The 25,331-nt window shown below is 38.7% G+C and overlaps 1 protein-coding gene across 1 annotated transcript in view; it reads left to right on the top strand.

The window, feature by feature from the left end:
• exoc2 (exocyst complex component 2) overlaps window positions 1-25,331 on the top strand; it is a 49,807-nt gene that overhangs the window by 4,734 nt on the left and 19,742 nt on the right. The window contains exons 2-11 of the mRNA XM_008278190.1: window positions 5,798-5,955; window positions 7,972-8,148; window positions 9,315-9,441; window positions 11,304-11,417; window positions 13,590-13,714; window positions 19,564-19,644; window positions 20,654-20,799; window positions 21,862-21,943; window positions 22,086-22,188; window positions 24,846-24,964. Of these exons, the coding sequence (XP_008276412.1) occupies window positions 5,838-5,955; window positions 7,972-8,148; window positions 9,315-9,441; window positions 11,304-11,417; window positions 13,590-13,714; window positions 19,564-19,644; window positions 20,654-20,799; window positions 21,862-21,943; window positions 22,086-22,188; window positions 24,846-24,964 (1,192 nt within the window). The 5' untranslated portion in view covers window positions 5,798-5,837. The remainder of the gene's footprint in view (window positions 1-5,797; window positions 5,956-7,971; window positions 8,149-9,314; window positions 9,442-11,303; window positions 11,418-13,589; window positions 13,715-19,563; window positions 19,645-20,653; window positions 20,800-21,861; window positions 21,944-22,085; window positions 22,189-24,845; window positions 24,965-25,331) is intronic.

The raw sequence follows: 25,331 nt of genomic DNA, 5'->3' as shown, positions 1-25,331 counted from the left end.
GCTGATATGGTGAATCAGGTACTGATGTATGTGTTGAAGCTGAGACTGTGTCATGTGTAGAAGTTATCAGAGTAAAGACCAACCAAGGGTTGGAGTATGGAGGAGGAGTTGTGATTTTAATGCATCGCTTGGGAGACTATAAACTATAAAGATTTTTGTTGCCCAGATGAACAGCTTTTAGAATTACAGTCTTCCTTTCATTTTATAGTGCAGAGTTGAGATAGGAAAGAAATGGGAAGAGAACGATTGGGATGTGACATGCAAAAAAGCTGTCTGATTTGAAGCAAGTATTTTGAAATTAGGTATTGACAGTTTTTTAATCTGGTAGTTTTATATATATATATAGATAAATAAATTACTTGTATAGTGTATAAAATTTCAGAAAATTGTGAAAAATGTTCATCACAGTCACAATTATAAGTCATTTTATAATTAGAATAGTTTCAGTTCACTTTGTGTGCTTAACCATAAGTCTGACATAAACCTGTGCACAGTGATATAAAACATGGAAAAGTTGCTGATCCCTCAAATAAGAGAAGCTGGAATCAGCAAATGTGGGATGTTTTTGACTTACATGAGTAATTACTGATTCATTGTCTGTTTATTGACCAAATTATAAATCAGCATTTCAACTCATACCAGCCATAAATAATTTTCAATTTCCAACAGAATTGTATGTTGTATCTGATCATTGTATGTTGTTTACAAAATGCTCTTGTCAAAAATGAATTCATTCAACTATTTGTAGCAAGCGCAGTTAAATGTAAATAACTTTAAAAAAAAAAACGTTTTTTTGTCTTTGTTCTATGTTATTTCCTCGACTGGGGATTTATTTTAAAAATGGAAACACTGTCTTACACAGTGTCATTTTATTGACTTCAACCATGTAAGCAAATTTCTATTGACTGTTTTATTTTCAATGGCAGCAAAACATGAACAATACTATTCATCACAACGTACAACTAGCAGAGAAATGATTTAATCCTAATTGAAAAATGTAATAACACTATGCTGTCTGGTAGCCTGTTCCCTGAAAAAGCTTTTCTCCATTTGGTTTGATGCATCAGAGCATTTACCGAAAAGCAAAGCACCAATACGAGAAGACAGAGTGATTTTGTTTGCCAAAATTGCAATTGTGTGGCCATCATCTCTCTAAACCCAGCATCCTGCCCAGCAGCAGGGAAAAATCCACTGCAATCTGAAAATTTTGGTGCCTACATGCTACTGTCAAGTAATGTTTTTCCAATAATTTCTGTAATGTCCTGCTTTTCTATTAAAAGGAGCCGTTGCTGCCATCTACCCTAGAACACTGAGGAAAGTTTTTTTTTTTTTTTAATAAGATGAAATGGTTTTATATGACAAAAAGATTTGTTTAGAGATTTAATAAAAAGTTTTTCCTTTGTGTCTGCCTATTCCAGTACTGAGCCAAGGTAGGGTGGCCACTTGTTAGCAGTGCTGCAACGAGATCCCAAACCTCAGAGTTCCATTGCTACCATACAGATTAGAGCCAACCCTGCTGTTTGTTAGTCAGCCTCTAAAGAAAACAAATCTGCCTTTTTAGACAGTTTACCAAAGACAGAAAGGTTGGGGCTTACGGCAAACGGCATCATGGTTGGGAGAGAATCAAGCAAGAGAAAAGAGGTTAAATCTGGTTCTGTGTTGTCATTTATTTAATTTTGCCTCTACAGAATACCAATGGCACAAGTTGGACAAAACTAGGGTGTATTCTTAAGGGGATCTTCTAATGCCCTCTAGAGGTTAATACCTTTATCCCTCTTCGCTGCCTACCTCATAAGTTTCCAGTTGGGGATTCAGAAAGCTCTTTTTTTTGTTTTCCTCTTCATACTACTTTTAGGAAAAATTCATTCACAGTTAGACCTCAGCCTGTATAAAGTTATAGTTCCTATTACCTTGTTTGCAGGGTATTTGTGATGGTGCGTGACATAAGACTTGTGCAAGACTCTCCTTAGTTACTGTGTGACTTGGATCATCATGAGAGTGTGCGTGTCTGCGCATGTGTGTGCATGCACGCTGGTGTTATAGAGAGGGGTCTGGGCAGTGTTCCCGTGTCCATGCACAGCCCCCAGAGTAAAGTAAACACAGCGGCTCTTTTCTCATCCCAGCCGTCAGCAGGCTCTCCCCAGGCCCGCGCCAGAGACCACACACCCAGACCACACACGCACACACACACTCACACACACACGCATGCACTACCCAGACCTCTTCGCAGATCCTTCCACATACTCGCATACACACAGACCACACAACACTAGTTCGGGCCCCTCGCACGCAACCTAGCTGAGCTGTCATTCTGCCCAATGTGAGTGTGAGTGTGTTTGTGTGTGTGAATGTGAGTGTGCGTGCTTGCGCGTGCAAGCTATCTGTGTGTTTGTGCACGTGTATTCCTAAGATTAGGGGGGGATAGGATAGAAACACTCCTGGAAGCAGAATCAGAATTATACAAAACAAAGAGCCCTGTCCTGTGCCCCTTGCCGCTCCCACTCTAAACATGTGGGATTGATGAAGGATATACCAAGCTCTTGTTTTAGGCCTGTTAACCTCATATCTTCTTCGTGTCAGATCCATAGCCCCTCCATTTCCTATGACAAGCACAGGGCAGCGGCAACAACCTGAGGTAAATCCCACTGGAGGTTTCGCCTTAACTTTAACACTGGGCCAATTTGGTAGACAAAGGGGGTTCCCAGAAAGATTCCTTCTCTTGCAGGTTTCTGGGTCGAGACATGTGCTGGTGTCATACTGCTGCTTTTTGTGCTTCTGTGTTTTTGCTGTGTCGTGTGCCATACTTTTCACTATAATTTTAGGTTCCTACGATTTCAAACCTTTTAAAGGAAAGTGTAATGAAAATCTGAGGTTTTCATCTTGTGGTTTGTACTTCATGCTGTGAGCCAAATACTCAACAACTGATAATTTGTGAGCTGTAAGTGGTTAGTGCTGAAATCATTAATCTCTCAGCTGTTTTGTCGATTGTAGTTAATTGGCAGAAAATATGTTGACCATATTTTTTCTAATGGCTTATTTCAAAAAGATTTCCAACATTTTTTCCCTCTGAACTGCGAGGAGTTTCTGGTCGTTTTGTGCACATTTTTACTCGCTGTGGGCTCAATTTTCAATAAAATATAAACTCCACCTCTATAGAAACAGCACAACAATGGCTAGAATTAGAGAGTGCTCAAACATGTCTTTGGTGCTGTATAACAAAGTTATAATGCCATAAATCATAAAAAAAAAGAACGTTGAATTTTTGTGTGCAAAAATTGACAAAACCTGGAATTAACATGAACAACATATTTCAAGGTGCCCACAGGTGTTATCAAAACTGGCAAAACTTGGTGACTATACATACTGTAGATATTGTACTATGTACATTTCTAATTTTTGTTTTTGTTTTGTGACTTTTGGTTGCAGCTATATTACTAATGGCTTCAGGGTTTTGCTGAGGAGTGTCATTTTTTAATGTATTTTTTCTACAGGATCTGGTGCAAATTGTTTATTTTTGGTAAAAGAAAAAAATTAATAAGAATTTAAATGGAATTTTTATTCAAATGAAACAGGATAAAGTCATTTGGATGTAATATTACAATTTTCACAGATAAATAGTTAAAGTACCGACAGAAAATTCTGAAAAGCCTGATGAGTCTTTCTGTATTTCTTAGTTTCTGCTTCTGATAGATGCAAGATTTGCGTTTCAGAGGGTTATTTGACAAATAGGTATTTTAATGAAGCGCTATGAAAAAATATTATTACCTTAAAATGACCACTATGCAGCTTAAGAGTCCTGAAGCACAATATGTTGCACAAGTGTGTATTTGAACTCAGCAGATCTAATTAGGTGGGGGCAGGGCCCCACTGTGTAAATAATTACAGTAAATGCCTGATTTGTATGTAGTAAGTCTGCAAGTAATGATCATTTTTATTATTGACTAATCTGTTGTTTTCTTAATTATTCAGTAAATGTATTTGTTTAGTCTTAAGATGACAGAAATAATGAAGGCCTCAGTCCCAGTTTCCTAGAGTCCAATGTGGCATCTTCTGCATACATAATTAAAGCAGTTTATTATTTTTTTTGGTTTTCAAATTTAAATAGGACTTTTTATTAAAAGCTTTTTGATTTTTTTATTTGATGATTTAACTGCTACCTGTTTTGCATATCTTCACTTCAGGCCTTTACGCTAAGGCTGGTAAAGAATGCCAGTCAAGCAAGAAATTCACTTGTTTGTGCTTTTCAGATGTGAGCTTGTGCTGTTTTTCCTCTCTGCAAACTGTTGGTCAAGCTAAACAAGGAATGTAAAAATGTTCCCTTGTAATCATGAAAATTGCAGTTATCATTTTTCACAGTTTTTAAACATTTTATAGATTACATAATTTATCTAATATTTAAACAATATTAGATTAATTCAGGATGTTTAAAAGATTAGCACAAGTTGCAGTCACTTGGTCTGTGGCTATTGACAGATGAATTGGCTGCTGAAGGAGTTGAAACTTTCTTGTTACAGGAAAGTGTCTTTAACAAGCAGACTAATCAACGTTGTGCTCTGTCAGTTTTTATTTCCTCTGATATTAGATCCTCTGCTGACTCTTTGAAGTCTTACTGCATCAGAGTTGTACACTAACACCTATTTAGTGGCCAAATAACGTGTGCAAACGGTTACCACCATGATTTTACTGAAGGTCTGGTCCGTGTGAACTCCTGCATTGTTTGTGGAGATCGTGTTTTGGCTGCAGAGCAAAAGGGCGGAAGCCTCGCTCAAGCTGCTTCAAAGAGTCTAGATTGGTCAGCCTTTTTGAGACCTGGCAGTAATTTATTAGCAAACATCTGTGCTGCTTAAATACGTCCTTTCATTTTTTTCATTTGTAATCTTTCCCTCTCTTTCTTAACTTAGACCCAACATGAATTGATTTGCATTGGTGCTCCTTCTTTGGTACTGTAATCTGTACAGTATTGTGTAGGCTTATGTGGAATGATTGGGGAGGCCAGGTTTATTTATCCTGCACTGTGAGGTTTACATTCTTCCTTTCCTCCCTGCTCTCTGTCTGCTCCTTCATTCTTGGCTCCCTTTTCTATTTTTCATATTATCTAAGAGATAACTGCTGCAATGCATACATTGTTTGGAGACCTACAGGGGGGGAAATTAATTCTAGTTTCCATCCTAATGCTGCTCATATTTTAAAATCCACAGTCAGTTCTATAAACCTAAATATGGGAATTCCAGGGAATTCATTAAAAACTTCTGGTGAATTGATAAAGATACCTATATCAATGACTATTTATTAGAACAGCGTTGTGTGTTTCCCAGCTATTGTTCTGACATGGTATGACACAAAGCTTACTATAGCCTAATTTTCAGGGGTTGACTCACTGCAAAAATTTCTTATGTATGTGCTTGTATTTGTGGGAACCATTTAACATATTTTTTTTTCCCATTCATACAGCAGTTATGAATCATTACTTTTTTTAATATGTTATTTAACCTACTAGAGCAACTAAAAAAATGGATAAGTCAAATGTATTGCTCTTATATGAAAGATCAATCATTTTGTTGCTAATATGTCAAAGTGATTTTGCTGTACATGGTATTGAAGACCAAACTGATGCCTCCATGTGTTTAAATTCTGAATAAACAGTTTATTAAAAATAAATAAATGTGTTGAACAAACTTACTACAAACTCAGTAAAGTCTAAGGAATTGTTTTAGCACAGATTCCCCTGTCAGTGTGCTGAGTTCTATGTTTGACCATGTTCTGTTGTGTATCCCTCACCATCTTTTTCCACTTCCAGGTGCTGATTGACCCAGTGATCCCTTTTGCCTGAGACAATTATGTCCCGTGCCCGTCAACCCCCGCTGGTCACGGGCATCTCGCCCAAGGAGGGTGCAGCCTGGACCAAAGTCACAATTCGTGGAGAAAACTTAGGCACGGGCCCAGCTGACCTAATCGGTAATACATTCATAACCACATAGCTAACCTCACACACGGCTCTGTCATGGTAAAACACTGTAGCTTCTAAGCTTGTTTAATTTTTAGCAGACATTTATGTTACACTGTGTTGATTTTCATTTGAAATGACAACCACATTTATCCTTGTCATCCTTTGCGTGCTTCCCCTTGATGTTTTTTTTTTTTAACTTTATCTTTCTTATATGTAGGTGTATAAATGAATATCAATTGCCTAGACTTTTTTTTTTTTTTAGATCACAGCAAAGATATAAATATACAAGATGTCAGCACAGTATATGTTTATAACTAGTTAGTTTTACAGTAAATAATAATTCTTAGACAATGCTTTTTATTATTTGCATCACTCTGTGGTAATCCCTGTTTTGAAAAAGAGGGACACTGATGCTGAGAGAATGTAGCTGATTGGAATGTTTTGCAATTTTAGCGCTATTATCTGCTTTATTTACATATCTATGCACTAACAACAGCAGGCCGTTTTTAAAACAAGCTGTTGTAAAGTTTGTTTTTGTGTATGTGATACTTAGGTGGACAGGACACTTGTGTTTTTTGTCACCTATCACCTTTTAACAACTTAGCTTTTGCTTTCAGAGCACTTTAATAAGTGGACTAAAGAGCTGCCTAAACTAAAGCAAGTTAAGCTGTAATTCTGCAAACTGTTGTATAGTAAATACTTTTAAACACATCAGCAACAGTTCATTATTTTTTGACTGTATACATAATTGTTTAAAGTAACTAAATGTTACAATATAACAACAATTTTAAAAATGTAAACAATTCATTTTTTTTGTAATGTTATTAAAAACCTGTGATAACAGAAAATGAAAGAACTTTCACTTTAATTGTACAATTTAGTTTAATTTTAAATACTTCTTTGTAATATTTATTTTTTTACATTGAAACTTATTTGGTGTTGCAGTGCTTTTTGCAGTTTACACACCAAAAAAGAAATCTCCATGGTGGTGTGATATTTAACTTAAGAAGAAAGAAAACACATTAGCAAAAGTCCCAGGGTCTGCAACTAAAAATGTACTTTGATATAGTTCAGTTTTGCTTTTTATATTTTTGAAATAATTCTTACAAAGTCAGTCATTTATTTATATTTAGATTACTGTATGTCTAGTTTTAGAAATTCAGGAACTTATCAATATGGATTAATGTGAAAATACAGTCATGCTGGTGTGGTTTTTAAAATAATAATCAAAAGCCAGACCATCTTGTTCTCATTATATGTTTTCTGTGGCGATATTTTCCATCACATTCGTCTGTTCCTTTTGTAGCCTACTTCTTTGATTTTAGTAGAGTTGGAGAAAGGGGGACGGTTCAGAGGATTCACATACTTGGCAGGCAATGTGCTGTCCAGTGATACAGGTCTATTTCTGACCATGAATGTCCCTGGGGCCTGGAATTAGACAAATAGATATGCACAAATGTGTGTGAGTGCTTATGTATTCAAACAAAGTGGCCAGTAAAGAACAGAGGCAGGAAATGGGACTCTAATGGGCATATTATTCACAGCTTTATGGGCTTGATCAGCTCTTTTAGACTCCTATTATGTTTGATTACACTCAGGTGAAACTTTCTGAATCCCGTTAGCTGAAAATGTGAAAGTAATCCCTTTGTCTGTCTTCTAGTGCCCAAATGGTTCAAGAGGGTTTAAAAAGAGGTTGACAGATGTAGAGGCAGAGTGCACATTGTGCCAGTAATGAGCCACTTAGCACTGAAGTGACACACACAAGCTTAAAGTAGCTGAGTGAGAGGAAGGAAGATCAAGGCCACCCAAGCCCATCATGACCCCAACTTGAACTTTGACCTCCATTGACAGTTTGACTAAACTAGCTGATAGACTTCAGTGCCGTCAGAGTAAACTCCTCTTGTTATAGATTGTCTTTGTGTTTGTGTCCTTGCTACAGTTTATTTATTTCTTCTGTCACAGTATGTCTGTATGTCTCAGACGCACTCACCCTTTTCACCTTTTCTCTCTATCTTCTGTCTCAGGTCTGTCGATCTGTGGCCATAACTGCCTGCTGACAGCTGAGTGGATGTCAGCCAGCAAAATAGTGTGCCGCGTGGGTCCTGCCAAAGATGACAAGGGAGAGATCATTGTCACCACTAAGTCTGGAGGTCTCGGCACCTCCACGGTCTCATTCAAACTGATCAGACCAGAGAGAATTGGTAAGACACAAGAGACCAAAAAAATTAACATGACTTTGTTATGTGCAGTCAAAAGTTGCAGTCGTTTTTTCTTAACTGTTTTAGTTCTTCAAGTTATTTAACCCAAAATGAAGAGGTTTTGCCCAGATGTCTATGTAGTCTCTGCATCACCCATTCTCACACCCCTGCTTCATATGAGCGAACAACTAAAAACGGGAAAAATGAGAGAAACTTTAGGAAAATTCCCAAATGAAAGTGCATTCACATAGATAACATGCAAAAAAAAACCCCCAAAAAACAGGAAAACATGGTGAACATTTTGACAACACAAACTGAACTAAAAGTCAGAAAGTAATTTAACACAAGCAAATTGAGAAACCTATTAACAAAATCCTGATTACACACCTGGGCACGTGTAAATAGCTGATTTAAGCCCCATTTTAATGATGTTTGTAAAATGAACTCACAGTGTTTATTTAACTTTAAACATTCTGACCAAATACTGATGAAAACGCATGGACACGTGTGACTTGCTTAAGTCAGCCACACATCAGTGATGTTCTGCAAAAAATGTTTATTTTACTTGAAACATTCTGATCCATAATTACAGTGTTGCTATTGACTACAAAGGTAGTATTAGCCTTTTACTGATGTCTTATATATTTAGCAGTTTTTGTTCTCTGAAAAACTCTGTTTCTGTTTATTTCTAAATTTGCAGCACATTTCTTTATGCCACATATATTGTCACATTAAAAATGTGTTTTAAATTGCTTGCCTTTTTTTTTTTCTTTTTTACATTTGCAGGTTTTCCTATATCTAATGTAGATGTCGTCAGATTGAGAAAATCAAATCAGATTTGCTTGCATTTTGTCCATTTACATGTGCTTTCTGAAACTTGAAATGTTGAGCCACTGTGGATCCCTCGACAAGAACCTATAAACATACAATACCTGCCATACATACAGAGAAAAGTTGACAAAATTTGCACAAGTATAATTAAAATAAAAAGAAAGATAATTAAGATATGAATTAGCTTAAAGGAATGCTGTTATATATCGCTGCGTAAGTACGCACGTTTGAGAGTGTGCAAAATATGTCTGAGAGTATATTTCAGTGTGTGGGAACACATCTGGGATGTGTTGTAGATCTTAGTGACTGTGTCTCGCCTGTCCTGCCCTGTCTTGCAGGTATCCTGGACCAGTCTGCGGTGTGGGTAGATGAAATGAACTACTACGACATGAGGACAGACCGCAACAAAGGAATATCCCCGCTCTCCCTGCGTCCCAGCAATCCACTGGGCATCGAAATAGACAAGTATGGGCCGAGAACTCACCAATACACACACACAAAAATCGCTCAGCACAATCACACCGCCATAAACACAAGTGCTCTAGTCATTGAGTCATGGTTTACATCTCTAAACAGAAACAAACTCGCCCCATATGCCGGCATTTGAAATATTATGCCAACACGGCAATGGCTGAACAGCCTCTAACCGCTCCTCACAGGGAGTGGAAACAAAATAATTGTGTATAAAGCAGAGAGGACAACGATAGAAAGAGATTTGGAAAGAAGCAAGGCAGCAAACCCACACGCATGTTCACCGCCTCAGAGCAGGCAGCGTGGTGCTGCCTCCCACGTGCCTGGCAGGGAGTGCATAAGTTGTAATGTATAGTTTGTGTTGTCAAGTTCAGGCATTTCTGGCTTAGTGTTTGTTTGGTTTAGAGGGGCCGGGGGCAAGTGACCGCTCGTGGCCAGAGACAAGACCCCCATAAACAGGCTGTACCATTCACTCCGTGCACCACCAGCTTGAGTTGATCTGATACGAAGCTATTAAAAAGGAGGAGATGTTTGGTTGGTTGTAAAGAATCACTCTGTTGTCTGTTCTGCCTATGTGTTTGTGTACATTTTTGTTTAGTGATGTCACTGTAAGGTTATTCAGCTGTAGCTGTTTTATATAATACTTGGCCGAGTTATAACACAAGTGTTGAAGACATTTCAATCGGCAATTAGTTGCACTCACGAAATGTATTGTGATTGGTACACATGCTTGAATAATGATGTGGTAAAATGCATGAAAAAGCATGAATAATAAAAATTGACCTGCCTTTCTATATAGTGTCTTGTGCAAACAAAACACATGCAAGGACCCTGTAGTGCATCAGTTACACATGCAAGTAGATAATAACAGGGAGCACCATCTACCACTCTAAATAAAGATACAGAGAACAATAGTAACAGTGACAGTAATTATTACATATTTTCCTCCTCCACTACAATCATGGTGTGGTGTTCACTGGGGTAGATTAGACACCAGCAGTGTTTAGTTTTGCTATTCATTTTCGTGAGTTCGATTCACAGTGTATTTATATTTCTTCTTTGAGATCACACAGGAAAAGTTATACTAAACTGAGTTAATGTCAGTATTATTTGTGCAACCCAAAATATGGTATATGTTGGTACTTTATAGCTTTAAAGGTTGACATTTTAACTGTTGCAGTGCTTCTGCTGTTAGAAATAACATATTATGTCCTTACTATGTGTAGAAAATAGTATTCTCGTAGTTTTTTGTTCATACACATAAACCAGTGTGTCATTGTTTGTACTCACATCTAATATATGAACCCTCTGGTTTTCTTTGTATATGCATGAATACATCACCAAGGATGTTCTTGCAAATGGATTTTATGTTTCACAGACTGTACTGTTTGTGTGCTGGTTTTTCTACATATGTGTGCGTAACTGCAGAGTGGGTGGTGGCAGTGGTGGGGGGTTTGGTTTGTGTAGGCCACAGGTCATTAGCAGAGATCAAGCTTCCCTAATGAGTACTGGGTCCTCCAGGGGCACCCAGGCGTCACACACTGCACTTCCCACGCCAGGCTCTCCCAGCCCCAGTACCTCTCAGCTGCACACTGCCCCCTGCTGGAAAACCTGACTCCAATATCACATTAAAAAATGTTCTCACAATTCTTTTGCCAAGCGTTGCTCACTCATGGTTTACCATAAATATATGTTTGCTGTTATTTTTCTTTGTCTTAGTGTCACCACAGTTTGAACTGCACAATTAGAGATGTGGAGTATGCCTGTTGTTTATATGCCGTGCATCTAAACACTGTACATTTTTTAATCCAGTAGAAATCTTCTGTGTTCATTTTTCTTTATCTGTCTTTTTTCAGAGGTAAAATTCCACAGAAAGACATGGAGCTGACATTTCCAGGAATGAGTGGGGACTTCACTAGTGAGAACTTCTCTGCCACCTTGTACCTCATAGAAAACCATGCAGGCTCCAGGTGTGTTTTTATTAGTGGCTGGTCTTAAATTACCATTTCTCAGAAGTATTGTTAAGAAATGAGAAAAAAAACAACAACAACACAGATGTGATGGTTAAGCATCTTTCCCTTTAGCAGCAGTTGTCTTGCTACAGAATTGTTCCTAAACTCAAGTAACTTGACACACGAGAGAGAGAGAGAGGAGCTCACAGGGTGGTGCAGAGGCAAAACTGAGACCTGGGATTTTTCCCAGTGCCTTGGTCTGGCATTTCAACAAACGTGATGAGGAGTTTTGTGTATCCTGGTCGCTGTGATGAGTGGTAGGTAAATCCATAAGTGTATGAAAAGCACAGCAGTACCTTAGTTATGAGGTTTGTCCTGATTTTGATAGTTTTCGGGATACAGTGTTTACCTAGAATGCAGAGAAATCTAGTTATTTATATCCCTGTAAACATGATAAACACTCACATTCCAGTTACTGATTACTGTGTAGTGTTTGTGCAAGTACCTGTGAGGTTTACAACACAATGCAGCTATTTAGTTGAACATTCCTCTAGCTAAGCCAAAATTAATTTGAATGTGGATATTGAAAATTAGGCTACTTTGGCTTATAGCAGACTTAGCGCAATTAAATGCCAACATCCTTTTGTAGCTTTGGTTTATCCACCTTATTGCCAGCAACAGGTGATGAGGGTGACAAGAAATATTAAACATGTCCTCTTTGACCATGTCCGGCTGTCACTGTCCCCACGTAACACAGGGGAACGGTGAGTGAAGATACACAGCTATGACTGGTGGAATTGAGTCGTCATGGTACACTTCAGAAACATCATGTAAAATGTACATATAAATAGAGCATCCTATTATCGGCTGTGTGGAGCAGCTGAACTATTCATGAGACCAGAGGAGACAACAGTAGGAGCACCAGTTCAGTTACTGGTAGCAGTGGCCATAGTGTTGTACAAACTGCCCAGTTGTTGCTTGGTTTGTGTTTCTGCTCATCACTTGACTGAAGGCATGCCTACATAGGTAGTAAACAGCAGTGTGAATTCTGAATTCTTTCGATGTGTCCCAGCCACCTTCCAGCTTTCTAAAATTGGATGTGATGTTTATATGCACAAATACAATATTTCAGAAAACTGACATTACCATGATATTTAAGTCCGTGTAAATGCACTCCATGTTTTGCAAAAGAGGCATTACTTTTTACACCTGTGTCAGACCAACTTAGGATAATGATAGAAATGCAATTAGACATTAAATCGCTTATTTATTATATATTATTATTATTATTATTATTATTATTATTATGTTCACTGATTACACCTTATAAAATGTGAATATTGTCTAGGATTTTGTTTGTTTTGTTTTTCTGTGTGGTTTTTGTTTACTGTCTAATTGTAAACCACATATATTGTGGTTTTGGACTTTTGTTCAAACACGTGACCGATATTTTGGGAAAGTTTTGCAAAGAAAACCATTAACTGCTTAATTAACTAACCAAGAAAGTAACTGATAGATTTATGAAAATAATCTTCAGGTATAGCCATGTTGTACAGACCAGGAGATGTTAATAGCTAAATTCAAAAGAAAGAAAATTAGAAAGAACACATTTAAAAATGTCAAGTTTAGTCTTCTGACATTTTTTTGAGGTTATATTTTCTTGGCCAAATCGCCACATGGTCATTTGGTTCTTCATAGAACAGTTAGGTATGTAGACGGGGCAGCTGCTGACCCAGAAGACTGTCATGTCAGGGCAGAGGAGAGTTATTTTGGACTCTCCTGGCTTCCTCTCCCCCTGCTTAGCCTTCCAGTAACCCAGACCCCAGGATCCAGCATGACCAGGGGCCTCTGTTTGGGTGACTGTTTCTTCCTGCAGAGGAAACCTCACTCAGGAGACTGACACACAGACACACGTACTCGCAGTCCCTCTAGACGACTGTCCAGAAATTGTTTCTCTGTACATACAGAAATACACACATGCACAAAACTGCCAAAAATGTATTTGAGTGTTGACATTTTCTGCTTTTGTCTATTTTATTGTTGTTTAATATATTTCCGACTGCTGATTGTACAAAACAAGCAATTCGAAGATCTTCAAGAACAGTTTGTTTGAAATTGAAAAAAAGTAATCACGAGTTGCAGCTTTAGTGTAATGACATTATAATTTTGTGTTTTTTTTTTTTTTTACAGTTTTGAGCAGCTGAAGATGGCAGCTAGTAATCTGAAGAAGCAGGCTACGAAGAAGAATGAGGGGAGTCTGGCTTATGTAAAGGGAGGCCTCAGTACGTTTTTTGAGGCTCAGGACGCTCTGTCAGGTGAGAGGAATTAACACATTTTTGTGTGCTATGGAATTGCACCAAATAGCCTGCAATTAATACACAAACTTTCAAATCGCCACTCTTCACCTCTGCTCAGAAAATAGCTCTTGATTTTTGGAAAGTGTGCAAGTGTGTGTCTGTGGAATATTTTTCCCCACATGTGGTTTAGCAGCGGTTGATTAAAGAGGCTCATTTGGACGCTGTGTGAAAACCCTCCACTTTGTACTACAGTTACACCAGCCAACCACAACATGGTTAATTCACCTTCATCAAAATGAGATCAGCTCTCACCTGTCACACACTCTCTCCCTTGACTCGGAAAAGTGAATATAAACACACACATGTGCACACTCACTGACCTTCAGACGCCAGAAAGATTTCAAGGTAACAGAGCCTGACTGCTGTCGCTCTGCCAGGTACCACAAATCAATTGTTCACTTCATCATTCATACTTTTGTCTGTTTACTCTCTGCTCCCACCATAGCCGCTCAGTTACTTCCCCTTACTATTTATATGTACACTTTTCTGCCTCCATCATTATTATTATTGCTTTCCGTATGTTTGTGCCCCGGTTGGAAGAGAGGCAATGTTTTCATTGTTAGTGGCTGAATCTAAATAAACGGAGCAGCCCAACACAATGTAAGCCGGAGTATTAGGACTGATAGTGCTGATAACAGACCCAATATGACCAATGGGAACAATGCACAGTCATTCTCACGTTCAGACTGAGCGTGCCTACTGTGTGCCCACTGCCCCAATGGGAAATGTAAAGTCTCCAGGGATAGAGGAAGCAGTGCACCATGGATGTACTCAAGTGACCTGTGACCCAAGACGACATGCTACACTAATGTTTAATGACCTGTGAGACTACATAGAATTTTCTGGGTTTCAATATTACATGGTTCTGATTAATGGACCACACTCCATCTCCTTCCGTAATTAATTGGAACATCCGCTGTTGGAGAGCAGCTTTTTGGAGATTAGAAACGCTTTATCAGGACACTTTATGTAACTGTATCAGGAAATATAAAATATCCAGCAAACATGGCAAGCTGTACTCAAGTAGCTTGTCTAAATTTTATTTGTAATTTGAAGAATGGTGAACATAAACATGTGGCTGCACCAAATGGATGCAGCTGATTAGACTTGACCTGTTTTTGAAGTTTTCTTATTATATATTTAGTCAGACAGCCTTAAATCCAGTTGTATTTTAAAGGGAGACATAAAAAGTTCTCTATTAAAGCAGCACTTACAAATATTTTTGTATGTACAATGGCTCAAATAATGTCACGTGTAGTAAGTATTATCTCGGAGCACCCTTCAATCCTGTTGATTGATTTTGTGCCTTTTCAGTCATTGTTTTGCAATTCTCTAACTCAGTCCACTATACGCAACCTTCTTATTCACCAAGTGCCAACAGACACAATAAAAAACTGTCTACTGAACATAGTGAAGCATATTTTTCTCTCAGGGAGTAGGTGGAGAGTGAATGGTGTACGCAAATTATCAGGTGGCAATAAGAATATCTCCAAATGAATACTAATGTGTCTTCCTGATGTTTAAACAGGCAATTGTTGGATGACACGCTGTTTCAACCTTTTCCCCAAATGACAAAAAAAAAAGATCTGTGAATTCAGCTTTTAAATATAAATCTCACATCTGTATAGATTGGTGAGGTATGTTTGCCAAGCAGACATTTTTTGGTAGAGGTTATAATGATTTTTTTTTATCTGTTTGCATTTTCCAGTCTGTCTTATTAGGCTTGACATATTCTGCACTGTTTCTAAACTTAATTTCACTCCTCATGAGTTTCTGAATTTCTGTATAGCAACTATAGCTCAGTCCAGTGACAATATCTTGAAGGAACAGACTCATTTGGTCTTACAGTAGTAGGTGCAAGAGTTGTGAATCCACAAATGTCTATTTCTTGAATGTTGTACGATTGACCTCCAAATGTACTTTTTACAAAGACAATGAAAAAAAACCACACTGTCTTATATTTGGACCAGCAGTATGACTTGAAAACACATTTTAAAAACTTTCCGACTCTGCTCTTTTCACTTTGACTTATTGCAGCCCTACAGCACCTTGCTTGGGCCAATATTTGGCTCTCTGTTACAAAAAATGCAGTAGTGGTCCACAATGGATATCTCAAGTGTAGATATTCTGCACACTAGATATGGTCAGCCAAACCGACATACCATCCGGCACACTTGTAGTCAGCCAGCCAGCTTGAGACAGCTCTGCAATAGTTCACTGCCAGGCCTAGTTAGCACAGCTGTCTGAGTAACTGTGAATCCTTTCTTTGTCTCGCTGCAGTGTTTGGCAGGTCTCTGTTGTTCTGAGTCAGTCCAAATGAACCTCACCTGAGAAGTAGCTGTAAGAATTTACAAGAAACTGTAGAGAACTGTGAAATAAGAAATTAGCAGGGCGCTTGTGTGTTCTTGTAGTTAAGAATGTGCTGTCTTAGAAGTTGCTGTCATGCTTCCAGCCCTCTCAGTCATCATCATGACATTCCTGTCTCCTGTTTATTTTCAGTTCTGCTCGCATGTGAGATTTTTATTGATGTTTTTAATAGAAGTCTGGAGTTGTTTTTTAATGTAAGTGTATTGCTGCTGGCAAGGTAGAAACAAAGAAGAAAAGCCAAATTTGGGAAAAGAAATCTGACAGATAGAAAATGTTTAGCACAAACAGCAGGACTGTGGCTTCAATATCTGAGGGGTATCTACCTCTCCCTCTTTTTTTCTGACCCCACTAATTGCTTCTTAATTGCTCTACAGTATAGAAAACAGTCTCCAGCAGAAATAGCAAAATAAAAACCCATGCCTCTCTGTTCAATAAACTCTCCACTCCAAGCTAAAGCACATAGTTTAGACTTTTGCTTCTGCAAACCACAAATCTTGTTGATTACAATGCTGCTTGGGTTAGTTACATGATTTCAACTTCTGGCAAATGGAGAAAAAAGTCAGAGCTCTACAGCCAGATTTTTAGCCCAGGGTTGTAATCATAGAGCTTCTAAAGTAAAGATCAGAACAGTATGACCCAGTTGCATGGCTTCATAAGATTTCCAAGGTATAGGATTAGCTAGAGCCGGATCAGTATCCACTTTTTTACATTTGTAATTTTATTTTGGTAAAACAATATCATTAGGTCACCATCAGCTTTGGTTTTAGTGTCAAGCTAGTCCCTCATGTTACCTTATATAAAAACTAGACATGTACTCAGCGGGTGCAGTGCACCATAAATGCCAATACCCTGTCTCACACTTTAAGATATCCGTATCCTGCATTGCACAAATAATTACACAGATGAGAAGTACATTTTTAAAGGTCAAAAACATACCTGGTTGTATAACAGCTTTTCATTAATTAGTACTTAGCTTTTAATGAATTAGTGAAAATAAATAAATAATTAAAGCTACACAAGTTTTGGAAGAAAGACAACAAAGTATTTGAATGTTTATAGCTTCTAAACTACAGATGGGTTGACTGTACTAGAGATACATGAAGGAGAATTGTTGTGTGCATAGCAAAATTTTTTTAATGTGTTCGATCTGGGTAGCAGTCGATCCCCAAACCTGGGTGGGCATGGTACCAATCTGAAGAGTCATTAGTCAATCAGAGTATCAGGGTTAGACATGAAGCTACGCTGTTGGCAAGATGCTCTCGATTAAAGTTCCTTTTACCGAGAGGTAGAATGGTTAAGGGGCATTGCCAGTCATTTGGGTTGAACAGCATTGCAAAAGAATAGTTTAATGAAGTCAAAACATCTTATTTAGTCAGACATTATAGTTTTCAAGCACTTCTGTCTTGAATTTCTAAAATGTCATGTCTTGTATCAGCTCTGTTTAGTAATTCTTTTAAGATCAGATAGAATTTTGTAACTGTAATTTTTATGAAACTTTCAAGAAAACCTATTAGTTAAATGTGTTTGTTCCATTTGAAGAGTTTTTGTTGTATACTAGCAGAATTCTCTAAATTACAAAATGCATTTCTCCCTGTGTTGAAAGGGAATATATATATCTACTTGCAGTAAGGTGAATAGTTCTGTAAACACTTCATGTGAACAATCACAAACTGGTGAAAGAAATGGAGGGTTTTGGCCATAGCTGTTTGGTCATGAAGCCGTAGTGACAAATGGAGCCATGCTTCTTGAGACAGACACACTCTGGCTGATTGACTGAGTGACAGTCTGTCAAGGACTCGAGGATTGTTGCTACTAAAATGTTGAAATTTGAGGTTTTTCATTGTTGTGTGAAAAGGAAGTCTCCCAGTGATGCAGGAAATGGAACGGCTACCGGGTTCCAAAAATGTAAGATTCCCAGGGCCTATTCCCTGAGTCCCCAGCCCCGGCAGGAGTCAAAACATCTCCAGCTTTAGAAACCAGGGACACTGTATTTTTATTCTTATTCTTTTTTTTCCCTCAATGGTTCCAGGAAGTTAAGCAGGAGCTGCAGCTCTTCCTCAGGTCCAGGCTACTATCCGGACCCTGACCTGATGTTTAGGTTAACTGTGACGTCGGCAGCCCTTCGATGTGTGACAGACGCAGAGGACACACAGCTGGCAACAGGGCAAAGGGGAGTGTAGAGACATGAAGCAGACCTTTGGTGTGTGTCTTCCTTTGTATTCAGCCCTATCAATCCTGTGGTCTCCCGTATACACTCCCACTCCACAGGCTTTATTCCTAACCTGCATCTGACCACGTTTTCTGCTGGTCAGGAGTGTGGGCCAGTGACGTCCGCACTGATTAGGCAATGGCATGTTTGAACAGTGTGTTATAGAAATATCTCAGTCTCTGCCTTGAGGCTTCTGTCTGTCAGAATGGACCCACATATTTATTTACAGAACTCTCCCCCTTCACTTTGCCTCCCGCTCCCTCTGCTGTCAAGCCCTGCTAACAACCAGTATTTGTAGTCGGACAATTGTGGCAGTAGAAGAAAGGCTGGGACATTAAGATGATATTTGTTCTTTTTCCTTATCTTTCTATGACTCTTTCTGTCTTAAGTTCATTCTTCAGATATCTGCTTGTTGCATATTTGAGTCACTTCACAAGTATGTATGAGAAGGTTTTTTAAACCCTCTCCACCTCTCCTCCACCATGTCAATAAACCCACACTGCAGCTCTCAGCACCCAGCTGCCCACTACTGCACACCATTTATTTATTCACTGGGGCAGCCCCACCACTCGCTCTCGCTCGTTTTTTCTGTCTGTTTTCTCCCCTCATTCCCTCTTTTCAAATTCCCTCTCCCGCGTAAAGCTCTTCATGCTAAGTGATGGTAAGTGATGGATACAAGCCATCAGAGAGTTCCTGCCTTTCCCCGCCTGTTACAGTCATTTTTGGCATGTAGACCTCGAGCTCTGCTCTCCCAAATGTTATTTTTCAGACAACTGAAACATTTTAGATTCACATTACCTCTGGGTCATAGGGCTTCAAATGTCCCAAGACCACCAAACTGTGCTGTTAAATGGCTATGGTTTGGTGAATTAATCCAGTACAGCCACTTCTGGGACAAGGTCGGGTCCTTGTTGCGTGGGAACCGGCACAAGAGGGGGTGGGTTCAGTAGCAGCATCTGTGGGTGGAGGACCAGTGAGGTTATCTCCCATCTACCACTGGGGTTGGGCCTGTTTATTGTTTTACCTTCGGTTCCTGAAATTGAAATGTTCCCATCTTTGTGGATTGGGTACTCCACTGTATAGAGAACCTAAAATCATTTTGACATTTCTTATCACTGCTCCCTCAATTCTTTCAACTATGATTTGCCTATTTGTTTTTTTGTTTTGTTTTGTTTTTGTGGTATTTCACTAATAATTCATCATATGAATTAATTCATACTTTTTGTTGCAGCTATCCACCAGCGACTAGAATCTGATGGCACAGAGAAGGTGGAGGGATCAATGACCCAGCGACTGGAAAACATCCTTAACAGTAAGCATGTTGTTATTCAGGGTCCAACACCAAGATGAATTGTGTGAGCTTGCTGCGTAAATGTATACCTGGCTGTTACTGTTGTTTGTGGCATGATCTATATAATTAAATAGATTCCAGTTTTTGGAATTTGCCCCAGAACCTATCAACACATCAAACAAATATTCAGGTAGATAAAGGGTTAAAAGTGAATAGCAGAGCAGAAACAGTCTGGTGTGTCCTCCTTTCCACCTTCATCCAGCAGTTGTCACAGACACTGATACACTCTCCATACAGGCCTAACACATCTACATTTGGAATGTTCAATCACTTTTGTGGGTCTTTCTTTGTTCAGTGAGCAGATGCCTCAGGAGAGTGTGTGTGCCTACCGTTTCATGTCATACATGATAATGGGACTGCTCTAATGGTGGGTCAATAAGCCAGTCATTTTCCTAGAGTCTAGAGTAAATAAATGTCCAAGCCGGACATAGCTTTCATCCCTATGAACCCAGACTTGAGAGCTCATGGCCCAATGGGTCCAGGCCACTGTTCGCCCCCAAAAACACATATATCAGATACACATCACCAGTCAAAAAAAAGGCCTTGTGAAATGTCATTTTCAAGACAAGTTAGATTGGTGATTGAAAATATAAAATTTTCCTCTACTTATTCTCGTGCTGTTTTTCCTTTGGGGATTTTGTTTTGGGGGTGGGGTTTTGTTTTGATTAGAAGGACTTCGTTTTTTTCTATTTCACTGCACATCCAAGACCACCCACGAAGCCAGTTAGTTGTACAAAGGTTCTACCAAGCAGTCTGACTAAGAGATAGCTGTCACGTTCTCCTTAGCAGCTCAGTCTCTGCTCTTGCTCCTCTCTCTGTGTCAAATAACATCCAGAGCAGGAAGAAAACCAGAGACCGGCAATAAGAGGGAAATGTGGTATCAACATTTATTTATATAGTATCCCAGTTTCTCATTTTCTTCTGCCTCTTTTACTCACACACTCTCTTTCTCGCTCTGTCTTTTTCATAGGAGCGAGTGATACCGCAGATACTCTCTTCCAGGAGGTCTTGGGGCGGAAAGACAAAGCTGACTCCACACGCAATGCACTCAACGTCCTCCAACGTTTCAAGTTTCTCTTCAACCTGCCACTCAATATTGAACGCAATATCCAGAAGGTACTTAACAACAGAAACAACGCCACATATCTAAATATTAAGTTCCTAGTACAAAGTAAATGCAGCTTATCCTTTGCTTCCACACCAATCCACTAGAAGCTGTAAGTAGTGTGATATTACATGATCAAGAGGGGAAACCTTTTTGTCTTTGAGTGATACAGAAGATGAAAATCTATCCAGAATTTCTCTGAAAAGAAAAAAAGTTTAGTAGTGGTTATTTGTCAAATGTGCTGGTAATAAAATCAACTTTAAGTTCATTTAACTGCCATAATATTGCTAAAATGCTACCACTGTGTGGGGCACAGAGTCATGTGGCTTAATAATGGCTTAATATTCGGTTGTATTGTCGCTCCTAACACCAACCACTGAATACAAGACATGCAGCACTTAAATATATGAATATGTAGTTATAAACATTGTCCAAAAGAACGACGACCGGGAAAAGAGCGAATACACCAAGGCCCAAGTTACTTCCTCTTCACAGTTGTAGAAACTAGTACAAGTTGGAAAGCTTGGACATTTTATTTATATCTGGTGCTTGTTACACGGGCTTTCAAAATCTTTTGATGTACATTTTGTTTAAACAGAGCTGTTGATTAAAGCTTGTTCTAGTTGAGGCTGTACATTTTCATCTTTTGCATGATGGTCATGTCTGTCTGAGTTTGTGTTTTAAACTTGCAAATAATTTGCTGACTAGTTTTTGTGTGTTGACAGTTACTATCATAATTTTCAAAAAGCTAATATGTCCCCATTGACTTTTTCACTTATTTGGAGTGTGTAGTTCTCTCAACCCCTTCACAGAAGAAACCCTCCGCAGGCCTACAAGATACAGTACTTTGTAAATATTAATTGTCACGTCAAAGTTTCACCTCTATTTCATATAGCATTCACTCTGCTCTGTCCATTCCCAGTTTACCATAGTATATTTGTTTAACGAACAGCTTGGATGACTGTCAACCAGAGGGTGGAGCTAGAGAGGCTTAAATAAACAGCATGTGTCATGATTGATGAATGAGTTCAGAAAAACTCCGCATTATTAACTGAACTGACTTTTCCATCCAGGGAGATTACGATGTGGTAATCAATGACTATGAAAAAGCCAAATCTCTGTTTGGCAATACTGAAGTCCCTGTTTTCAAAAAAGGTAAACTTTTTTTTTTCTTTTTGGTTTTTACCTCAACAAGTCAATAGAATGAATTCAAATATACCTCTATGTCAAGATTTACAGCTTTTTAAAAACTGAATGTCATTAAGTTTACCATTATTTGTTTTCCCCACTGCTCCAGTGTATGCTGAAGTTGAGACAAGGATTGGAGCACTGAGGAGTCTCTTGTTGGAGAAACTTCTGCAAACACCATCAACACTTCATGACCAGAAAAGATACATCAGGTCTTATTACAATTTTATTATCTTGCAGTGACTTTCAAATGATCTTCCCTCTGTCGTCATGCTGTGGTCTTGGTTTGTGTCAGATGATTTGATTTGTTTTTACATTACTGCTTCATTATCTAGTCTTAATCAAGTTTAGACTTTTTTAATCTTTGTCTTCACACGTCATACAATCCCCTATTGCGTACAGTCTGTAAACATCCAATAATAAGTCATGACAAATCTCTTACACTCCTTCATTGCCCTCCTTTTGTGTTCTTTGATGTCTGTTTGTATCATCGTTTACCAGAACTTCAGCCTTCATCCATTTTTTTTCTTTTTGCCTCTCACTTTCCTCTGCTCACAAATCCTCTCATCTTTCTGTTGTCTGGCTCTCTTGTTTCTGCTTCTATTTTTCTCTCTCCCTTGCCTTTTTTTCCCTCTTTTTTCCCTTCATCCATCTGTCCATTCATACTTGTGGTCTCTCCCGATTTATTATTGTTAAGACCAACCTGTCAGGATCACAGGGACCAGCTCTCAACCACACGGCAACATCTTTCATCCTGGTGCATTAGGCACAGCTCTGAACGCCCACTCAGCTCCTGTTTACTCTTCACGTGGATGGCGGAGCTGTGGCATGTGTGTGTTCATTTTCTTCATGCGAGTTTTGCTCAAACTTTTGAATGATACCACCTAATGAGAAACAAACGGGCAGCTGGTTTATAGGATGACAGTAGAGAAGGCCAAGACACAGCTTGGGGAGTGAATCATCTGACGCCGCAAAGGTCACTGAGTGATGTCTAAGAAATAAACTCCTCCGAGATGGACAAGACTTGCTGAGGTGGATAAGGAAGTGTTTGTGGAGTTCAGATGACCAAAAACTCATTTTGTACCATGTAGGTACATTGACGCTGCACTTGTTGCTGACATTTTGCCACCTTGTCTCATAATTGAGTTTGTTAGTGATGTATTATTTTGACAGATATGTATTTATTTTCTCATTCATTTACTTTTTTCAGTTTTTTCTTTTCTTTGATTTGTCTGTATGTTAGATTTTTTTATTTGCCAAAAAACACAATTAGTGTAATTTTTATGTAATTGTATTGTTTTACTGTATTTTAGAGTTTGAAAATCTAATCCACATAACATAAATATGCATTAGTGGAAAAGATCCCTTAAACTAGAGTGCAGGACTTTCATGTATAAATTAAGAACAATTACATTCAAGCCAGATGAGTTCATACAACACTGATTAAGCTTGTCAGTGCCACGCAAATCTCTCTGTTTCAGCGGTATACTGGAGTTTTAAATCTGCTTTCTGTGGTGACGTTCCCAAAGTCCCTATTTTCCCAGTAATATAATCCCTTACTGCTTTGATACGGCTTAGATTTAACTCTACGCTATTGCTTCCTCTCGTCCCTGCTACTCTGTCTGTCCATCCCTCCATGCCCCCTGCTGCAGCTAGAGCACACCAGCTCACCTACAACACTTCTCAAACACTGCAAAACTACTCTACTACTTTCACTGGAGAAGGTCTTTAACTAGCAATGATTAGTTTCCTAGAATTAAAGAAGAAAGCCACCGTAACAACAGACTACAGTAACTACACTATGGTGGAGTCTATGGTGAAAAAGTCAAGGGAGTGTCCAAGAAAAGTTTTGATGCTTCAGAGATAAAAAGAAACTTGGTATTCAGAAGGAGAATTAGAGTCTAAGCATGCATTGAACATCAAATGTGTCAATAGTGTTTGTGTAAGTGCTCTTACTGCCAAAAGGGGGAAACAAAAGTTCTATACTGTATGTTTAAATTTGATCGTTAAAGTTCATTGCAACCAAGATTCATTACATACTGAGTGGGAGGTTTTCTAATTGGAATAAAGAATTTGTGAGAGTCTTCTAATGGACAAACTATAAAATCCAACATTGTTTCTGAATGACCTCAGACATATATATTTAACACTGTGCCATTTGCCAATTTCTTTTTTTGGTGGCGGGCAATGGATAGGATAATGCAATACATTTGGGGAAAAGTAAAATCGTGGAAGCTGTATGAACAGATAGTTCTTAGCAACTCCCACTGGGGGATCTAAAGTTATTTTTTTTATAATGTAGTGGCTCTAAACATATTGCTTTTATTTCATTGTTAGTCTCTGATTGTTTTGTCTATTTTGCTTTAGTTTGTACTTCAGATTGTGGCTTTTATGGTACATATTGACAGTGGAAAGATTTATCTCTGAACAGTTTTTTAGGTTACTGATTTGATTCACTTGTCGTATACATTTTATACATGGGGAGGACAAATTACAGGAAAAGCTCATTGAATAGTTGAAGAAAAGATTATATATGCAGATACTTTCATGTATGGTAAAGCGATGTTTGGAGGAGCTGCAAAATTATGTGAACAACATGCTTTAGCCTTTCAGCCATTGGATTTAAACCCAGTTGAACACCTTTGGGAGATTTTGATTACACACTCCTAAACACCATCAAGCAAAACTTTGTATTTTTTTTTTTTTTTTTTGCATCATTATTTATTTTATTTCTTTTTTTTTTTTAATACACACACACTATGCTTTCTCCTCTTAACTGTAAAATCTACCTACAAGCCAGCACTGCTCAACAATAGCTGTGGATTGTCCTTTGATTGTCACATCTGTGCTTATGTCTGTACATCTGTAGGTACCTGTCTGACCTGCATGCTCCAGGTGACCCAGCGTGGCAGTGTATCTACGCTCAGCACAAGTGGATCCTGCAGCTGATGCAAAATTGCAGAGATGAGTTCATCAGTGGCCAAAGAGGTGAGGAACATGCACCGGAGCACAGTTGTCTGAACTGATTGCTTTGTGAAAACCCCCTATTTAGCATTTCCCATCAGGCGGCTGGCGACTGTCATGTGATCCTTTTGGTAGCTGAGGGAAGGCCAGCTGCCCCTCTGTCGTACCAGCTCTTTTTCTACATTCCCTGCTCTGTCCCCGCCCTCCCCTGTCTGTTCTGCTTGAGGCCTGCATGTTTATTTTTTCATGAATGTATGAATAAGATGAAAGTGAAGGAGCATTGGCTTTGGATTTGGGTTTCAGGGCTTGACATGTTACTGCACACACAAACTCTCTTTCTCACTCACACAACTTCACAGATGGATTGGAACAATTAACCCCAATTAAGCTG

The sequence above is a fragment of the Stegastes partitus genome, unplaced genomic scaffold (genome assembly GCF_000690725.1).
Source record: "Stegastes partitus isolate 25-593 unplaced genomic scaffold, Stegastes_partitus-1.0.2 Scaffold118, whole genome shotgun sequence".
NCBI classification, from domain to species: Eukaryota; Metazoa; Chordata; class Actinopteri; family Pomacentridae; genus Stegastes; species Stegastes partitus.
This window is presented reverse-complemented; position numbering and strand designations above follow the sequence as displayed.